This window comes from Cornus florida, unplaced genomic scaffold (assembly GCF_030987335.1).
Source record: "Cornus florida cultivar Cherokee Brave unplaced genomic scaffold, ASM3098733v1 CherokeeBrave_3.0.0_Hap2_Chr11, whole genome shotgun sequence".
NCBI classification, from domain to species: domain Eukaryota; kingdom Viridiplantae; phylum Streptophyta; class Magnoliopsida; order Cornales; family Cornaceae; genus Cornus; species Cornus florida.
This window is the reverse complement of record NW_026775581.1, coordinates 109934764-109954623: the sequence shown is the minus strand read 5'-3', so window position 1 is coordinate 109954623 and position 19860 is coordinate 109934764. Positions and strand designations below refer to the sequence as shown.

The following is a 19860-nucleotide window of genomic DNA, read 5'->3' as shown; positions in this document are numbered from 1 at the left end:
CTTTGGTTTTGAGATCTCAGGCATGAAATAGTTATATTGTGTGTTTTGATGAGGTAAGAATTGAATCAAGTAATGCTATGGAGTCGGTTACCTGGTATGGGTGTTAAGAGGAGATTAGAGATCTTTTATGCTAGTTGACGACTGTGGTATTTGGTGCCGTATTGCTTTTAGCTTTTTATGGTTGTTTGATTAAAGTATGATTGGGATTTTTAGAGCAAGTATATGACTGTATAGTTGTTGAGGTTACGTAGGACGATGAATTGATAGTGAGTGGATCTCATGGTTGTCTTGTGGACTGTGTAAGAGTGTGTTTGAGGTTGGACCTGAGGACAAGAACGATGTCTGTGTTGCGACCGGATTGATGACGAGAATGGCCTGGCCAACCATTTCTCCTGAATCAGTCCCTCTGTAGCACGATGTCGGGTCAAAAGTCAATGATTGTTTCAATTTGTCAAGGATACTGAGGGCATAGTATCGCGAGTTATGTCGGTGTGACAGTGTGGATTCGGACGATTTGTTTTGGGTGACGGAGTGTGTTAGGTGGTACCAAGTGTCTGGTATAGGGTTTACGGTTCGATCATTAATTATTGAAGATTTTGTTTTGAGGATTTGTGACCTGGGTACAGGATAATTTGTTTTATTGTTATGGTGATTCATGATTATGTAGTCGTTGGGAGATTCATTATTTAGTCATCTTGAGGATGATAAGTTTAGTGATTGTCGTTCGATGTGGTTAGTAGTCTTTGTATGGGTATGTAATGGTGTAGTTAAATGTTAGGTAGTGAGTATTTGGTCTGACAGAGATGTGTAGATTAGAGTTGAGCTTGATTGTGAGATGGACAGTCTATATCTGGAGTTTTGTGTGTCCTTTTAAGGAGGAGTTGAGATTGGATATTGTCATGTTCGGTGGTCTAGAGACCATTCTTCTTTCGGGCTTCGGAGTCTTGCGTAGTAGTGTAAAGTGGACTAATGTCCATTGAGAGTCAGATGTAGGGCCTAGTTGGTCTCGTGTTCTGATGTCGTGAGTAATGAGTACCCTCATAGGGTGGTGAACATTATATTTTTGTGGCAGTGGTGTGTGATTGCCTGGTGACATCCGGTGTCAAAGACAATAATGTTGGTGAGTTCTTGGTTTTGGAGTTTTGTGAAGTGTTCTCGGGAAGGGGCGTGGTTGTGCGCCTCCTTCTTTAAGGAGGGTAGATTTCGAGGATGAAATCTTTTAAGAATGGTAGATTGTAATATTTGTGATTTATATATATATAGATATATGTATGTGTGGTGGTAAGTGAATAATGTATATATATATAATAAAGTTAAAGGTGATATTTTTTTTAAAAAAGTGAGTGGGACCTACCTCATTCTTTTAAGCCATTACAAATGAAACCCATTTTCTCTTTCTCGGCAGATTATCTCTCTCCCTCATTTCTTGCATTTTTTTTCCTTTTCTTTTTCTTTTGCCACAAATTCAAGGCTTGATCTAGCCTTACCCTTTGTGAATTTGATAGTACCTCTTAAGACAATATTGGAGAGCTCGTTGAGGCCGTTATTTTGATCGGAGCAAAGTTCAATTTGGTCACCCTTTGGATTTCAATTTTTGGTCTGAAAATGGGGTTTTCTTCATTTCTTGAGGTAAGGGTGCTCTAATCCACAATTTCTTAGATTTCTTGTGAATTTTTCCTTTAATTTGACTCTGAGCATGCTTAATTGTAATTATCTTGATTATGTTTGTTGTGGTTGTTAGTATTTAAGGTGATAAAGGCATGCTATGTGTTAAGTGAGCTTATGAATATGATTAAATTCTTGTAGTGAAGAAACATGATTAGTATTGATGTATTATATGTCCTATGATTTTAAATTGCTATGAAAAGTGATGTTGTAGTTATGAAAATAAATGACTTTATTTTATGTCTTATGTATTTAAGTTGTTGGATTTGCGAATTGAAAGTATGTAACATGCCATGATTTAGAAATATGAGAATGTGATATTATGTGAAAATTCATGTTTTAAACATTCTTGAATGATGTGAATGAGATCTCTATATTGTCATGGTGTTGAAGGATTTGCATAATTCATGCATTACCATTGGGAAAGTAAAGGGAAAAGTTTGTTTTAAAAACAAATGAAATTATTTTTGGGAAAAGTTTTTTTTGAAAAGTGTTTGTGAAAATCGGACGCCTAGGAGGCGCCTAGCTGTCCGTGTTGATAGTGTAGTCTAGAAGGGAGTATGGTTGAGCTAACTAGGCCGGATGCGACGCCTTGGAGGTGCCTTGTGGTCGTGGATAGTTAGTCAACCCTCTATTCGTGACGCATTGGAGGTGCCTTGGGTCGGATTGCACTAACGGTTTGGAAGTTGAAACAGTATTGTTTCGAAAATGGGAAGCTACATGGCATGGCAAGGCATTTCATTGGCATACATTGTACATTTGGTGGTTAGACGACTTGTGTATATATTTGTTAATATTATCGTTGTTTTATTTGTTTTCCCCGAGGCATGATCCCATTTACTTGTACTCTATTCCTTATGTGGATTCACGGGGTCGTAAGAAGTGTGTCTTAGACACTTCCTACTGAGCGTTTAACTCACCCCATTATTTTAATATTTTTCAGGATACAGAAAGGAAGTGGTGGATGACGCTCCTCCACAGGTTTTGATGGGTTAGTGGACTGTTTGACCTATTTTGTAACTATGATCTCATTTTATTATTATTATTATTATTATTTATAAACCCTAGGATGACATATATATTATGTATTGCCATAGGAAAGGATGGTAACGTCTTTAGTTGACCTCGGGTTCGGGTAAGGACCCGGTTAACGATTCGGACCCTCGGGTTCGGGTCGTTACATATCTGTCGTCGGAACGAGCTGAGGATATGTCTTCTTGTAATGACCCGGTCATTCTCATTCCTTTCCTTCTTCCTCAAATTTTACGGATGAATTTTTTTTCGTTGAAATTTCTTTCTAGGTTCGATTTCTTGTCACTTAGTGTCATCTCGAGTGCTTGGAAATGGTTTCTGAGACTTTTTTTTTGAGATTGACAACTTCCTTTAAGGACCGAGTCATTTTCACATTTTTCATTTTTCGTCACTATTCACTTTTGTCTTTTCTCGGTTTCCATTTTTCCTTGCATAACCTCACTTTTTGTGCTTGGTTGTACTCGGATCTTCCTGGATAATTACCAGTTTACCCTTTTTGCCTTAAATGCTAGTTTTTCTTCGTCATGCCGTTTCTCCTTCGTCCGGACTCCGAATTATGCAATTCTTGAGTCCATCTTAATTAGTTTTTCATTGTCCTCCCAACGGTGTGCTCGGTGGCACCCGAGTTCACAGTTTTTAGAAATGACTATTTTGCCCCTGGGGGCTTATTTGTCATATTTTCGATCTTTGCTTCCGCATCAGTTCTCATTAAGTTCCACGACCTCATGGAATGTCACTTTGACTTCTCAGAGTCTTGTTTTCTATTTTCGCTTTCGCATTTCGGATCCGTTATCTGGTCAAACTATGGTTCATCACAGGACACACTGGGTTGAAAAATCCAGGGTCGTCACACTTCTCCCAAACTGTAGCCACCTTATAACAAAAACGATCATTATGAGCAAAAATGAACGGAAGGCAAGCACGGTCATCTGACACAGTGATGCGAACCTTCTCAGCATCAATAGATTCATCAGCGTCAACCCAAATGAAACCTCCACACAAATCCCCAACCATCACGAAGAGAGCATGGTTCCAAAGGTAAAGAGGTAGGTCGTATAGTGTTACCTTCTTCAGTCATTTCTCTTTCAAAACCTCAGAGCATCTCACCCTAAGGTTCCATGAATTCACGTGAAGAGAAGCCTTTCCCCAGTCACGATATCCCTCCTTTAGCACTCTCTCTGCCTCCGCCTTAGAGGGAAAGCGAAAAAGGAGCAATGAATCCGGCAGGGGCGCAATAACCACCGCCGGCGAGACCTTCCAAACACGTGAAACCCAAGCTACAATCTGATCACAAGCTCCTACATCTTTGTTGAATTTTCCCACCAAACATGATTTCAGATCATTTCTTCTCTTACCAACCGAGTCATCATCCAAGAAAATTGAAAACCCTCTGTATGTAGAAGCAAATCTTGCGGACCCACCTTGAAACAGACATAGAAGACGAGCCACCTCCAAGAAAGACCGCATAACAAGAGAGAAAAAAGAAAAACCAAGGAAAGTAGCAGAGGATTTCACCGAAATAGATGATTCCAGTGATTGGTCGGAGCAGTAGGCTCGGGCCGCGTCTCTGTTACGGGGACTTTTTCTCTCATCGTTGGTTAACTGTTCTGTGTGTCGGTTCAAATCCTTGTTTGCTGTTGCATGAGGAAATGGGTCAAATTGCAATTCAGTTGGTCTGACTATAGGTTTGTGAACTTTACAACTTTTGGAATTATCTTAATTACTGTTTTCCTTTAACTTTCTTTTAAATTTACAACGTCCATACTTTGTTTTGAGTTGGCAATTTTAATTGTGATTTACACAGGTTTTTGTTAATTCTATTGGATTTGTCATGCATCCATCTATAGATGATTTACCTTTAAACTTAGTGGCTAACAATAAAGTAAATTCAAATTTTATTTTTTGCCCTTTTACATCTTTTGGTTTTCTCACACGTTTTTGAAAATTTTTTCCTTGGTCAATAAGAACAATATCTTCTTATTTTTTGAAAGATCTTCTATCAACTTTATGTCATGAGATGTGTTAGAAAATCATTTTTTTAGTGATATTATTATTCCCAGTTGATTTAAGTCAGTAATGATCTTTCTTAACCACTTTGGTCTAGTCACATTTTTGGTTCAAATTTCTTATTCCTGACACTTGTCTTTTCTCAACTGTACCTTTGTTGCTTCTGTTAATTTGTTATTAATTTTGTATAAATTGCATCTTGAGATTTAAATCTTGCACTTTGTTACGTGTTCCTCCTTAAAGAGCCCTAGCAATTTGAAAAACTCGACATTTGGCACTGAAATGTGCTAGCTAATTATGCACAGCCCAACATTGATGAAGGATGAACTCTTTTTTTTTTTTTTTTTTTTTTTTTTCACTTAATAAAGTTATCTGACAGCATCTTATTTTTCATGTTCCATTTAATCTATGATTTATTTCAGATGATTCGGATTGCCTCAAGTCATTTTATTATATGTTTTTAATAAGTGTAGTGATTGATATCCAAGGCAGTGTACAGTTGAACCAGACCTAGAGGGGAGGGGTGAACAGGTCTTGTGGATATAATTCAAATATTACATGTAATTTGTTTTTGATAGGGATTAAATTTTCATTTAATCTTTTTTCTTTGCAACTGATTTTCATCTCCACAATCACACAACAACAAAATATAAATAGAGCACAGAGACACAAGAATTTTTACGTGGAAAACCCTAAATGGTAAAACAATGACTTAGTCCAGCTATGAACAATCTACTATTAGATAAGAGGTTACAGACTAAGTTACCCGGCTCTAGTACCAAGAATCACTTTAGTCCCCAACTCAGACTCTTAAGCTAGGTGTCACAGGGGTAACCCCGTAACACTAGGCCACCCTTGTTCCTCTTGCTTCTCATCTTTCAGCAGACTTTGTTTCTCGCAAACTCTGCTTCTCCACAACTTCTTCAATCCGGTCTGCTCATAATCGGTTGACTTCTCATTCTCCTTGATGTTGATCTTTCTCAGTCACATATATCAATTGAACTATGAACATCCTCAATTGAGAAAACAAGGGTTTGTCTCTCTAATAAAATATATTCTCTTTTGGCTCACATAGAGGAACTTTAGTCACACCCTAGCCTGATTATAACCACATGTATATAAATACAGTGACTTGACCTATGTATAGTTCTTATAAAATTCTGATGAAAGGGAGTTTCCAAAACTGGACTTTCGAAGGGTTTGATCGATCGAGCATTAGATTTACACCTTCTGGAATTCTCTCAATTGGCTGACGCTTCACCACAATTCAAAACAAATTTTCACAAAAATTATTCAATCGATCCATCTATCCACTGATGCTTACTGGACAACCTTTGATCAATCGACCCATTGATCAAGCATTTCCACCAAAACTTAATTTTCAAAACTTTTCTAGATGTCTTAGACTCTTAGTTTCAGGTCTTGTATGGGCAATTTAATTACCTTTGCCCTGGATATATGATTCAGCCATGTAGATTCTGTGCCTAGTTCTTCATGAATCTTTTATCTCCAATATCTTCTATGGTTGTAACCAAATGACTCAATATTTTAGCACATTGCAGCCCGAATTTTGAGTAGGAATTTGCTAACATGACCCATAATTCTTAAGAAATTTTATTTTATTTTATTTTTCTTTTTGAAAGTGTTTTAGAGGCTGTTACTTGATTTTCAAGAAAAAGAAGAGGAATTTAGGATCTATGGTCTTATATAGGGGGGAATTTCTGCATATCAAGGGATGATTTCAGATATGGTAACTTGTTTGGTGCATCCACTTGATCATTATGTCAGAAGAGTATAGAACAGACCAAAGTTACCCCTCACCAGGAAATTTCTGGGATAACACAGATTTTGCTGGTGCGAGGGCTGCAGCTGTGGAGGATTTCAGATATGATAACTTGTTTGGTGCATCGACTTGATCATTATGTCAGAAATGTATAGAACAGATCAAAGTCAACCCGCATCAGGAAAAATCTGGGATAGCACAAAGATTTTGCAGGTGTGAGGGATGCAGCTGTGGAGGTTTTGCCCCCCGTGCTGTCATCAGCACCTGTAAGTTTGTATGGCTTACAAATAGTCTTGCTTGAGTACAATCACTCTGATTATGCCTTCAATCTGATTTTTTACCACAAAAAGTTGCTCTGATAAGGGTCATTACCCAATGTGTCGCCCGTAGACTGGCCTTTGGCTTTGACTGCACGAAGAGGCTGCTATTAGGATTCAAAGTTTCAAACATGTTCTCACGGTTGACAGCCCAAGTTGTTTACCACTGTACCAAGCAAAGGCCCCTGAAAAGTTGATCTGATATCAAATTGGAAAAGTTGGATTTTGAGAAAGAGAAATAAGATGAAAAATTTTCGGCTATTAATTATATTTCTCACTTAATTCTGAATTATATAAAATTATAAATGTCATCATTTTCCTCGTTGGCAGACTTAATTCTGTAAACCTAAAAATCATGACATTAGTGGGTTGTGCAGGGTCAGAGGGGAAGCAATAATGTGTCTTGAAACTAACCGTTAAAATTGGGTCCCACTCTGCACAACTTGTTTGCAGAATAAGCCGAATACAATTCTTCTCTTTCGGCTCTTGGAATGTGTGGAATGTGTAAATATCGGTTGTCTTTGCTCTATGATTGCTAATCTGTTTGGTGTACTTCAAATAATTATTTCTGATTGTTGAGAGATTAAAGACTCTCCTTCTAAACCTTTGACGAAACATATATTACCTGCATCCTGAATATCCTAATTTGCAATTTATAAATTTATTTTTTTACTGATTGTGTTTATCATCTTGTGATTGCCATAGTTGAAGTACATCATGATTCTAGTCGTACAATCATCAGATGGGACAGCAGATGTTGCAAGAGCTGTATATGTGGAAGCACTGGTTTAGAAGTCAGGTCTCTGTTTTGAAGTAGTTTACTAGTGAATTTTTGCCTGGACCTGACCCCATGTTTTTTTGGCTGTTGTTCTTGTTTCTTTGCCTTTCGATTGAGCCCTCTATCAGTCTATAATCTGATATCCAACCTTCTGTCGGCTTGGGTGAGTATTGATACCTTTCGTGAAACAACCCAACTGGATAATTGATCCATATGATCAACATACTTGTGAGTTGTGATGTAACTAATGAGGATGTGGAGGTAAATGAGAGGAGTTGACTAGAAAAGATGATTTACTAACGTACTTGTGAGGAAGATATTAGGAATAATGCTTATTTGTAATGAAGTAAGAGAAGATAGGTTTAGGTGATATGTTCTATTGGTCATGTAGAACATAAACCTTTGCATAAAAAGGACCGTGAGGCTGAAAAAAGTAAAATGTAGTGAAGTAATTGAAAATAATTTCAAAAGATTATATATTAGAGTAGACATGTTGTAGATGAAAATAGAATGGAAAATGAGAATTCTTGTGGCCGACTCCATTCATTTGGGAAAAAGGCAATGATGATGATGGCACTTTTACAGTAGCCAACACTTATATTTATAGTTGCCCTGAATGGAACCTGTTCATTGTCTTGGGTCTAGTCTCCAATTGTAATATTTGCTTTCACAGCTTAGACTTCGGCTTGGCAAATGTTTGATGTCAACCCAGCATGAAACAAGTTTCAATCTCGGGTCCAAGTCTGTCTCCTAGATTCAGCTGATTTTGTTGTGTCGGATCTAAGCTCCAGCTTGGTTAATTTGCCTTCAGAGTCTATGCGTTTAGCTTGGACAATGTTTGACGCGTATCCAACTTGGAATGAGTTTTATCCTCGCCACTTGTACTGCGGCAACTCAAACTCTTTCTATTTAAATGCTTTTTACTGTTTCCATGATGTTTTACTAAAATGTAAGTTTTTTTCTTTTTCTTGTACCCTATAGTTGCAGCTGTAGGGTTTTTTTGAAGGCTGCTAAAGATTGAGATGTCTTAAAAGCTGCAGTTTTTGATAATGTGAGGAAATAAGGTCAATACGATTTATTCCAGGCTTCTAGCACAGTAGTGTCTTGTTAACACAGATGTGCACAAACTGGGAATGTAGCTGCTTAGTGCCTGCTAGCAAAGGTAACCATTCTGTGCATCGCTGATTTCATATGTAGTCTGACGTTATGACAGCTAGCCTTGGTAAACACAAAACTGTAGTCTGTCATGTCCCTAAGGTGATTATCATTGATCGGTAACACGAAACTGCTTGGTAAACAAACCCTGGATTCACTTTTCATTTATCATGCATTCATTTATTAAGAGATCGTGTTTTTTTTTTACCTACCTCACTAAAGCATCTTTAGCTTAGTTTTAATAATATTGGTTGGATTTTTCATCTGGTGGTGGTAGCCCAACAGAGGGAGCTTGTTTGGATCCCAATGGAAGATACAACTGCAGCTTCTTTTATGACCCATTTTATGTCTGGCCAAGCATCAACTAGTGAAGCTTCACACCCAAGCTTATGTCACTCTGATCGTGAGGCTGTTCTTGTGCCGATGCAGTCCATGCGTACACATTTGAATCATTATATTAGCTACTTCATTGGACATGACGATAGTGACTGTATCCTTTTATATGAGTCTGTCATTGGCTTGCATAGCTTCAGCGTTCGCGGTGGATATACGGAAGAGTTGGAAGAGATAAGAGAGAGAATTGAAGATTGTGTTCAAGTTGTGAAGAATTGTGTGAGGGTGAGAAACGAAGACCCTGGGGATCCTGTTATTAAGCAACAAATACAAGACAAAAAAATGGGTGGTTTACCAACCAGACCTCTACTTTCCAAAGGGGAGGTCAGGGATTTGAGGTTCAGTGAGGCATGTGTGTAAAAAAAAAAAAAAGGTGGTTTTGTCATGGACTTTATGATGAAGAGCATAGAAGCTGGTTTGCCATTTGAAGTAGTATACATGTGATATTGACTCCGAAGTTTTGAAGGACAATTACAGGGAAATAACTAGACTCTCAAAAGCTTTGAAGGACTATTACAGGGAAATAACTACATCCTTTGAAGAGCATTGCACCAATACAATTCTTTCTTTTTGTCGAATTTTCCATTGAATTTGTTTATGTCATGGCTTGAGTTTGTAGACCTTGAAAATTGCAAGACCATCGCTGCTACTATTTTAGCTTGTCTAATACTTAATCGCATACTCTAAAGCCAGGTTCTGAACCATTAACCTTGTGTCAAGTTTTCATTTTGGTGTGATTCACTTTGTTTCTTGTTTTCTCTCTCTACACGCACGCTTGCGCTCGCGGTGCTCTCCGTAATTCTCAAAAGCATTTATTTGCCAGAAGTTCAGACATTTTCCAATTGTGAATTAGATTAGACGTGCATGGGGATTACGAACAATTGTACAAGGGAAAAATATTATTTCCTTTTATTAAGTTTCCCACAATGATTTCATTTATTCAAAAGAAAGTATGGTTATATTTCACTTTTAAGTCATGACACCCTTTTTTTTTATGTTGAAAAAACATATAAAGAAATAAAATAAAAGTAATGGCACCCTTTTATTTTATGTCGAAAAGCATATAAAGAAATAAAATAAAATTTGTTGAATATCAATTCCTATTATTTGGTATCACTTTGTTCGAACACAAAATAAATATATGATTATCATCATAAAAGTGAACTATGCTAGCATACAAGGTGTATTGATTGCATAAATACCAAAACTCAACATTAAATTGAACACTCAAAAAATCATTTTATACTTTGATTAATATTTAATTGTGCCAAAAACATATAAACATATTTTTTTAATTTTGACAAAAATTTCACGCATTTATTTGTCTTGTGAAGAGTTGAACTCTCTCACCAATTATTTTGAAAAGCGAGGACTTTTATGCTTTTGGGGCTCGTTTTGTTTGGAAGTAAAATATTTTTCAAAAAATATTTTTTTTTATATTCTGTTGTTAAGTTGTTATAAAATATTTACTAAAAAAAAAAATTAAAATTTAACAAAAATAACTTATTTATTATTTTACATGTTCTATAAATTCGATTTCAACTTTACTAAACACTTATAAAATAAAAATAAAAGAATATTTTATCTTAAAAAATAATATTTGAAAACAAAGAAGCTTTGATCAAAAATAAAATTAAAAATATCTTTAATTATTCCGTACCGAATAAACTTTTCCAAAGCTTGATTCATAAATTTCTTCGCCGCGATCCAATCATTTCTCTATAGCAAGACGATACACTCCATATTGTGGGACCCAACCATTTGCAGAGTCTAAACTGAGTTGAGAGTCTTGTAACTCCATCTCTCTCCTCAGTTTGAGTCTGTGACTTCAATTTTTCTCTCTAAAATGGTTCCTCGATGGGCATCAAATGTTTTTTTCATTTTCTCTCTCCTTTTCGGGATCGCTCACAGCAAAACACTCAAAAGAGATGGTAACTCACAGATCTCTCTCTGATTACAATTCTTGTAGATTTTTTAACTGAGAAGTCTCACTCTTAATTCGATATTTTAGATTTTTCTGCATTGAAATGCTTGTAATTTCGTTTTGTTGTTTGTTTCCTGATTATCAGTAACAAGTATAAATAAAACTCTTATTTTAGGTGTCATTGGATCATTACTCTGTTTTTTATTAGGTTTTGAAATTAAGTTTTCCAATATTTTGATTGTGGATTATCAGTATTAACGCTCTGAGTTTTCTTTGTTTTCTGTTACTAACACATAATATCAGATTAAAGTGTGCTTGTGTACCGATCAATTTATTCATATTCATTATGTAAAACCAGCAGTTCATTGAGACTCGTTTCTCTTGCAAAAGATCTGAGTTTTTACATTGTCCTCTACCTAGTTATTTCATTTCAATTACTAATATTACCAATTATATGATAGGTTTCACTTAGTTGATGGACTGTACTTGAGTTAACCCTGTTTATGGTTTGAAGTTTTTGACCATTTGATTTGACTCAAATTTTTCAAAAAATTCACTAGGATATTTTTTTCAAGTATGTTCCATAGAATTAACGAATTGAACAGGTTATAAGTTCAGTTTAATCTGGTTGCTTTTTATCTGGCTGTTCTACTAAATGGACCCATTAGGTGTTTGGTCCAGACCCTTTTCCCTAGTAGTGATATGTTAGATTGTGGAGTTGATTTGGAAGGAATTGAGAGTCTGAATTAATAATCTTTTTTTGTGCACTCGAGGGACTATAATAATGGTGTTGTTTGTTACAGTGAAAGCTTTGAATGAAATTAAAGCATCACTAGGATGGAGGGTGGTATATTCATGGGTTGGAGATGATCCCTGTGGAGATGGTAATCTACCACCTTGGTCTGGCGTCACATGTTCAACACTGGGAGATTTTCGGGTTGTGACAGAATTGTAAGTAGTATTCATTTATACGCTGATGTCCAGTGATACGTTCTTTTCTCAATATTATTTCATTCATAATTTTAGTTGTACTCCTACAAGGAATTCTTTTTCATAATTTTAGTTCAAGGAAACCCCTTGAACTAGTCATATTTTGCAAGCACTCTCCTATTGAAGCAAAAAAGTCCTCCTTAACTTTCAAAAATTAGCAAGGCCAATTCATAGCTGGCTGTTAAAGGACATGCAAAATTATACTTTCGTCCTTGTACAATGAAAAAAAGATTAAAATATATGATGCAAAGCTACAAAACAGCCCGACAAATTAAAATGAAGTCGTTTTTGTTACCATTTGATATTTACAAACAGCAATGATCTTCATGTTGTTCTCTGGACACTTCAGTTACTACACTATGCACTTTGTCCACATCACCCTCTTGCACACAATCTGCAACCACCTCATCTTGCTCACAATCCTCAGCTCCCCATTCTTCACTGGACAGTTCACTTACTCCACTCTGCAGCTTGTCCATTTCACCCTCTAGCACACTATCTGCAACCACCTCTTCTTGGTCACGTATTGTAGCTCATGCCTTTGCAGTAAGGAGTCTAAGGATGTTATGGTTTTGATTGCATAGTTGCAATATGATCAAGAAAATATATAATGAGCACAATGGTTTTGATTGTGAGCAATTAACCATTGTAAGCATCATTGTAAGACTCAGCCAACTTGATCAAGTCGACTTTGACTTGGCCAGAGCCCAGAGTCGGGTCCGAGTCAGCTGAGATCTCGTCCAGAACAAAAAATCACTGCTGTCTCGGTAGAGACTCTGTCTGACGATATGGATAAAGATGTTATGGATTTAATTGTGTTAAACTTGTTATTTAAGATACTCTGAATATTTTTGAAAATATTCATTAAATCAAAATATACGGATCATCTGGGCCTTATGTTGAATTTCTTCTTGCAGTACAGTTGATGTTATGTTCCAGGGGATTGATATTGCCCCTTGATCCTTATCTATGAGTATTTTCGATATGCAGGGAAGTTTATGCAGTATCAATTGTCGGGCCTTTTCCTACCGCCGTGACCAATTTGTTAGATTTGACAAGGCTGTAAGATCTCTCCCCCCTCGTTGCCCTGTTAGTATTAATGTAATTAGAATGAACTTTGAACTCAAAAAGGTTTTACTATAATTCTACTCATGTTAAAATGGGTGTATAATCTACATGTTGCATTCTGTGCAGTTTATCTTGTATAACTTTTAAGTGGAATTTAACTTCATTACATTTACTGCTGTTCGTGTCTTTAAAGGACTAAATCTATTGCATATGCTGTTTATAAGGGTATTGCACTACAATAATATTAATGAAACCTGCCATGTTTTATATTGCACCAGTGGATGTCGAAGGGAGTAAATGGTTCTATGTGCAGTTGGCATGCCTTAATCATGAGCTACCCATTGGTGTTGTGTGCTATTATATTTTCAAAATGACACTATATTGTGCAAAAATGCAGAAGCTGTTATGTATGCATCTCGTTGTTGCTTGTTTTCATCAAGCTAGAAATAGTTTCTTATGTTCTTGGAGAAACTCTCTTGTAATTTAGTACTGCAAAGAAAGGTTCTCTTTTCTGTTTACAAAATTTATTTTACTTCATTTGAAAGGAAATATAATTGTTTAAATCTGTCTCAATGTTGCAGGGATCTCCATAACAACAAACTTACAGGGCCAATCCCTCCTCAAATTGGACGGTTGAAATGGCTTAGAATACTGTACCTTTCTCTTCTCTCTAGTGGTTATTAGTATTAAATATATGGAAAATTTCTTGTTTAATTCATTTTAAAATATTTTCCTCATTCCTATTTGTGTTGTTGAGCTCTAGCATCCCTCTTCTCCCACCTTCCTTCATATTTGGAGTTCTTAAATGCTTCATTATATATAATTAAAGATAGACCAATAATGATGCCTAAGCATCAGATATACGTGATTATAATTAATTGCTATAAAGTGGTGTGATATGTTATATAGGGATGTGATATTCACACATCACTTTTGACTATTGCACTGCAAATGATTTTCTTAAGAAAAAAAATGGAACAATTATGGAATTACCTCTCAAAAGTGGAGTGTAAGTGTACTTTTTGGGACAATTGTGGAATGTGAGAGTGCTTTTGAAGCACAATTGTGTCATTTCCTTCTCTTCTTCTTCTTCTTCTTCTTCTTCTTCTTCTTCTTCTTCTTCTTCTGTTTTGTTTTTGAAAAAAAAAAAGCATAGTGCAAGTGTACTGAAGTGGAACATTTCCCATTATACGTTCCAAATTTTGTATGTATGTTCCAAATTTTGACACCGCATGAAGCGAATAGTTTGGCCATGTCCAGAGTGGGTATCATGTGGCCATATGCCATGAATGGAAAGAAGAACACTCCTCTCAATGCCCTATCTTCACCAAAGCAATCCAAACAACCAAAAATTTGGGTACCCAAATTTCTGTCAGTGTCATCAAATTCCCTGCAGTGGAGCAGGCTTACCTGAAGGATGCAAAAATGTTGATCAAGTTGACTCCGAAGATATGCTTCCCAACTTTTTCAAGGCCTTCACAATGCTCCAAGAACCACTCGAGCATGTCCTACAAGAAGGCCATCCTGATTGCCTTGTCGCAGACATTTTCTTCCCGTGAGCAACTGATGTTGCAGCCAAATTCAACATTCCTGGACTTGTTTTTCATGGAAGCAGATTTTTTGCTCTGTGTCTCGGATCACTTGAGACTATACTAGCCTCAGAAGAATGTCTCATCAGACTCTGAACTTCATCATGCGTAACAAAAAAAGAAGTAAGATAACAGCTAATTAATAACAAGATTATACACAAGTAAGATCTCCTTTCAAGTGAGCACGCATAAGGATAAAATTGTCTTTTAGAAATCCCCTATGGAGATTGCTAATAGCAGAAAATCTGAGATGCATTCTTTGAAATACAAGATCAGAGGATTCAAGTCAGATGATGGCATGGATCGACCAACATCAGTGGCACTTCCCCCCCTCCCCCTCTCCCTCCCTCTCTCTCTCTCTCTCTCTCTCTCTCTCTCTCTCTCTCTCTCTCTCTCTCTCTCTCAAAAGTTCCAATGAATAGGGCATTCCATTTCTGGATTCCTAGCATCGAAATTGAATCACCTATGTACCTGTAGGTTCTGATGATTTTAGCCACGATGGCCTGCAAAAAATGAAATTTACTAAACTATATCTTGAGATGGAGGTTACAATGTACTCTTTTTTCTTGCAGAATGGAATTTTAAGACTGGAGCCCTATTGTATGAGAAGAGATCAATATATAGTTGCATATGTAAGGGTTGGGAAGCGGTAAATCATCTTCATTGGTGAGTGGCGAAACGTGATCATATGTATAATTAAATGTACTGGTTAATTTGTCTTGACATACCACGGACATTCCAACTTCTGTTCAAATCCTCTAGTACCTTTTGATTCCTAACAAGTCTAAACACAATCTGTTCATCACCTTAAAACTAAAACACCTAGGTTCAGGGTAGGTCCAGGTCTAACTAACAATTTAGTCACCGAAAATGTAAGTTGGCTAAGGTCTCACTTACCTCACCTTAAGTGTGATCAAAATCTCTAAGCACTTCCAACTGTATCATCCATGCTCTCCCATCTCTGGCTACCAGTGTCCACTCGTTCTTGTAGCTTCCAATTGAGTTGACCAAAATTAGACTAAGTGATGACTCGGACACTCATTTTGTTCAAACCACTAACTGCATTTGTTCCTAAATTTTCCAACACTGTAAACATGTGTTCTAACATCCACTTTGGATTTTATGTTTAATTTGGATTGAAGGATTTGACATGAGCGGATTCAAGTTCAGTTATATAATTACTATGGCTTAAATTTATATTTAGTAATTTAGATTTAGGTTTCAACAAGGTGAGTAGGTTGATTTGAGAACCTTATATGTGTGGATTTCAACAAACAAGATGAAATAAGGTAAAATGATTTATTTGAAATTGATGTCGATAAGATCTAATTGCGCAAGGGTATTAATAAAATGTATCTTCTATAGTTTTAAGACTAACATAGCATCTCAAGGAGTCTTTCCATCCAATAGCCAATTTTTTATTTTAATTCAAGCTCATTCATCCAGCTATTTATTGTTTTGCTTTCTACCTAGCACATCATTTGGCAGACAATCTCTCTCTAATTTCTGGAACCATTCTATGTTACATTTGATGGTGATGATGATCATCATCTATGAAGAAACTATTCTTTGCATTTGATATATGGCATTGATCTTTTCATTGGTTTCTTATATTTTGTCTTTCCATGTTAGAAATTTGAGGTGGAATAAGCTGCAAGATGTCATTCCTCCTGAAATTGGTGAGCTGAAGAAACTAACACATTTGTGAGTACATTTCTTTCTCATGGAGATATTTCTAGAATTTGTGCTCTCTCTCTCTCTCTCTGTTTTGTCAGTTAATGATATTTAAATGAAATTATGTAGGTATCTGAGCTTCAATAATTTTAAAGGGGAAATTCCCAAGGAGCTTGCAAGTCTACCAGAGCTTCGCTATCTATATCTTCATGAGAATCGATTCATGGGGCGAATTCCACCGGAACTGGGGACCCTGGAAAACCTTAGACACTTGTAATATTCCACCTTCTCCTTGCCACATTTTAGAAGAGTAAATATTTTATGTCTCATATTATCCTCTTCTTATTTTTGTAAGGAGAACTGTCCTTAGCTACCATCCACATTTTTTGTTTAACAATTTAATATACATCCTTTTTCAGGGATGTTGGTAACAACCATTTGGTGGGTACCCTTAGGGAACTTATTCGTTTTGAAGGAAGTTTTCCAGTTCTACGCAACCTGTAAGTTAATTGTTGTCCAGTTTGTTGTTATTACGTTGATACATTTGTATAACTGAATCTGACACGCTGAAGAATCTTTTGTAATTCTGATACTTAAGCTATTTGAATAATAACTTCTTCACTGGAGGAGTTCCGGCACAGCTTGCAAACTTGACAAATTTGGAAATTCTGTAAGTACTATTAATCTGTATGAGTGGTCAGGCTTGCTTTCCCCTAGTTAGATGTATATTTGTTTTCAGATAATGAAATTTGATTGGTGCTTTTGCTTTAGGTACCTGTCTTACAACAAGATGTCTGGAGCCATACCATCAGCGCTTGCCCATATTCCTAGACTAACATACCTGTGAGTTTCTGCCTGGAACATGGATTGTAATTGATCATGGAGACTCTGTTTTATTTGGTGGCAAACATATTAGTGTTCTTTGGTTAACCCGATGTAATTTGATTACCCACCTCGTGTGTGTGTTTTGAAAAGTATTATAATTATTCAAGTGTGATGATGGGAAAAGCTTTCGTAGAGTCATTTTAATGGAAGGTTGCCAATAAAATGCTACATGCTTGCCATTTTCGTTTTTGCTTGACATGTGCTCCTTTACTTCAACAATATTAGGTACTTGGATCATAACCAATTTACAGGGAGGATTCTAGATGCATTTTATAAGCACCCTTTTCTGAAAGAAATGTGAGTTGACTCCATTATTTTGAAGTAAAAAAGTTAGCTTCTAATAGAAATTCTTAAACACTTGCATTTTTAACTCTTATATTCTACTGCAGGTACATCGAAGGAAGCAGATTCCGGCCAGGCGTAAAGCCTATAGGTGTACACAAGGTCCTTGAAGTTTCTGACACTGAATTCCTGTTTTAGTCATCATGTAATTCATTGTCATAGTATATTTAGGGTATGTATCTATATTTTAGGAGAAAAAATGTTGAGCTACTCTTCATTGATTTTAGGGTTCCAGGGTTTTAAGTAGTTGTTAGTGGTTCATTGTCAGTTCTTAATTGGCCAATTGGTGCTTGCATTGTACAGAAGATTCACTTATAAATTAAATCCCAAAGATGATTTGCCTCAAAAATTTGACTACCTTGTATTACTTTTTAAATATGATAAAATCGCTTCTGTGGCAATTTTATAATGCAGTTTTTAAGGTATTTCTTGACCTAAAGAATGAGAGATTAGATGATGTTGGTTATAAAAATTAAAGCAGAATGAGTTAATGGAGCATTTATGCGAATATTGTGATATAGCTGATTACTTCTAAGTTTTTGAAGATAATTTCTACAGAATGGTTATTGAACCAACTTTCAGTGTTATATTGCTTGTGTAAGAAACACACATTTTGGTTGAAATGTAGAAATTAGGATGGTTCTGCAATAAATTATTATCCATTGAAAATACAATGAGATAATTTAGCTAAATTGGTTTGACCATTTGAAACAAAGATAAATAATTTTAATTGAACAAGGTTTAACATATAATATAAGGGGGAAAAATCACATAACTCACCTATACTATATTTTCATCCAAAAAGTCCCCACTAAAATTAAACATCCTCCTAAACTATAAAACGTCATCACATTACCCCCAAATTGGTATAAAATAACAAAACTGCCCTTATAATTTAATTGTTAAATTTAAAACTTATAATATTATTATAAAATTATGAAAATACCCGAGTCTTATTCACCTAGTTCGATGAAAATAGTTGGTTTTGGTTCTTCTATAATATCAGTTATTGGATAATCAGCAAATTTTGAAGCAACTGAGCAAATTTTGATTATGGTGGATTCTAATGAAAACAGTTCGTCTTCGTTGGACTACAAAAATACCCCCGAGTCTTCTTCCTAAAATCAAAACCCAGAATCTTGACGAATTACTTGACAGTTTCACAATCATTGTTCAGATAGCCGGACAACCCGGACTGACGGCCTGCACCTGCTGTGGTTGCTGGAGCTTTTGCCAGAATAGCGACCACAAAGTCGCGGTTTTTCTCACGGCAGCAGCTTGGGTAGCTAAGTTGCTGCATTTGGGTGGCTATCATGGCGACCCACTCTCGACTCGTTGGTTCTGCTCAGCGACCACAAGGTCACCGTGGAGGGTTAAACAAGGTATTAAATTTAAAACAGTAATCTTCTTCCTCTTCGTCCCTCTCTCTCTCTACCATTCTCTTTCTAAAACCAGACCCATCAAAGAAACAGAGCAAGCATGATCCAGACCTGCACCTTCTGATTAACAAGTCAGTTAAATAAAAGGGGCGCCTGCTGATTAAGAAAGCCAAGATCTTATGCCGAGAATCTAAGTCCACCAATGGATAAGCTATCTGAAATGAACAGAAATTGGTAGTTGAGCTTTGGCCGGTGTCCATGGAGTTTGACGATGTTGAAGCTATTGGTTTTGACAATGGTGAAGCTTTCTGGTCTTTCCCTTTTTCTTCTCTCTCAAGCTTGTTCCATTGACGTACCTTCAACCATTTTTATACTCATTCCATGAAACCCAAAATTACATGCCATTTTTATACTCATTCCAAAACCCAAAATTACATGTGTATGTATATAATATATATATATATATATATATATAGAACATCAGATATAATATATGTAGAGAGAGTACCAATAAAGAAGTGGCCAGATTTTGTTTGTATTCAGATTTTGTTTTGATTGTGAACTTTGATGGGTGTCTTGTAATTTATTAAATTTATGTGCACTGCATGGGCTATATCCTTCAACTCTAATGTTCTTGTTTATTCATCTTGTTTGTTTTCTTTCCGGAAAAAACTCTTTTGTTTGTACTCAACCTCTCTCTCTCTCTCTCTGAATCTGTGCATCCACCGGCAATCGGTTCTGATTATCTCTAAAACATGTTTGTTATCCACGTGTACGGCCTTGACTAGTTTCAATGAATTGGACATGAATATACCTTGCTGTGGTGGAAAGTGACATGTGAAGCCCCTGTATGGAGTAGTTGGTTTTAGATTGCCCAGA

The 19860-nt window shown here is 36.2% G+C and overlaps 1 protein-coding gene across 1 annotated transcript; it reads left to right on the top strand.

The window, feature by feature from the left end:
* Positions 1–10819: 10819 nt before the first annotated feature.
* LOC132286505 (probable leucine-rich repeat receptor-like protein kinase At1g35710) lies at positions 10820–17951 on the top strand. The gene is made up of 11 exons (XM_059788857.1): positions 10820–11061; positions 11858–12005; positions 13035–13106; positions 13694–13765; positions 16334–16405; positions 16505–16648; positions 16795–16875; positions 16974–17045; positions 17147–17218; positions 17486–17557; positions 17650–17951. The coding sequence occupies exons 1-11, from the start codon at positions 10977–10979 to the stop codon at positions 17738–17740; spliced, it is 981 nt and encodes a 326-aa protein (XP_059644840.1). The 5' UTR covers positions 10820–10976; the 3' UTR covers positions 17741–17951.
* Positions 17952–19860: the final 1909 nt, after the last annotated feature.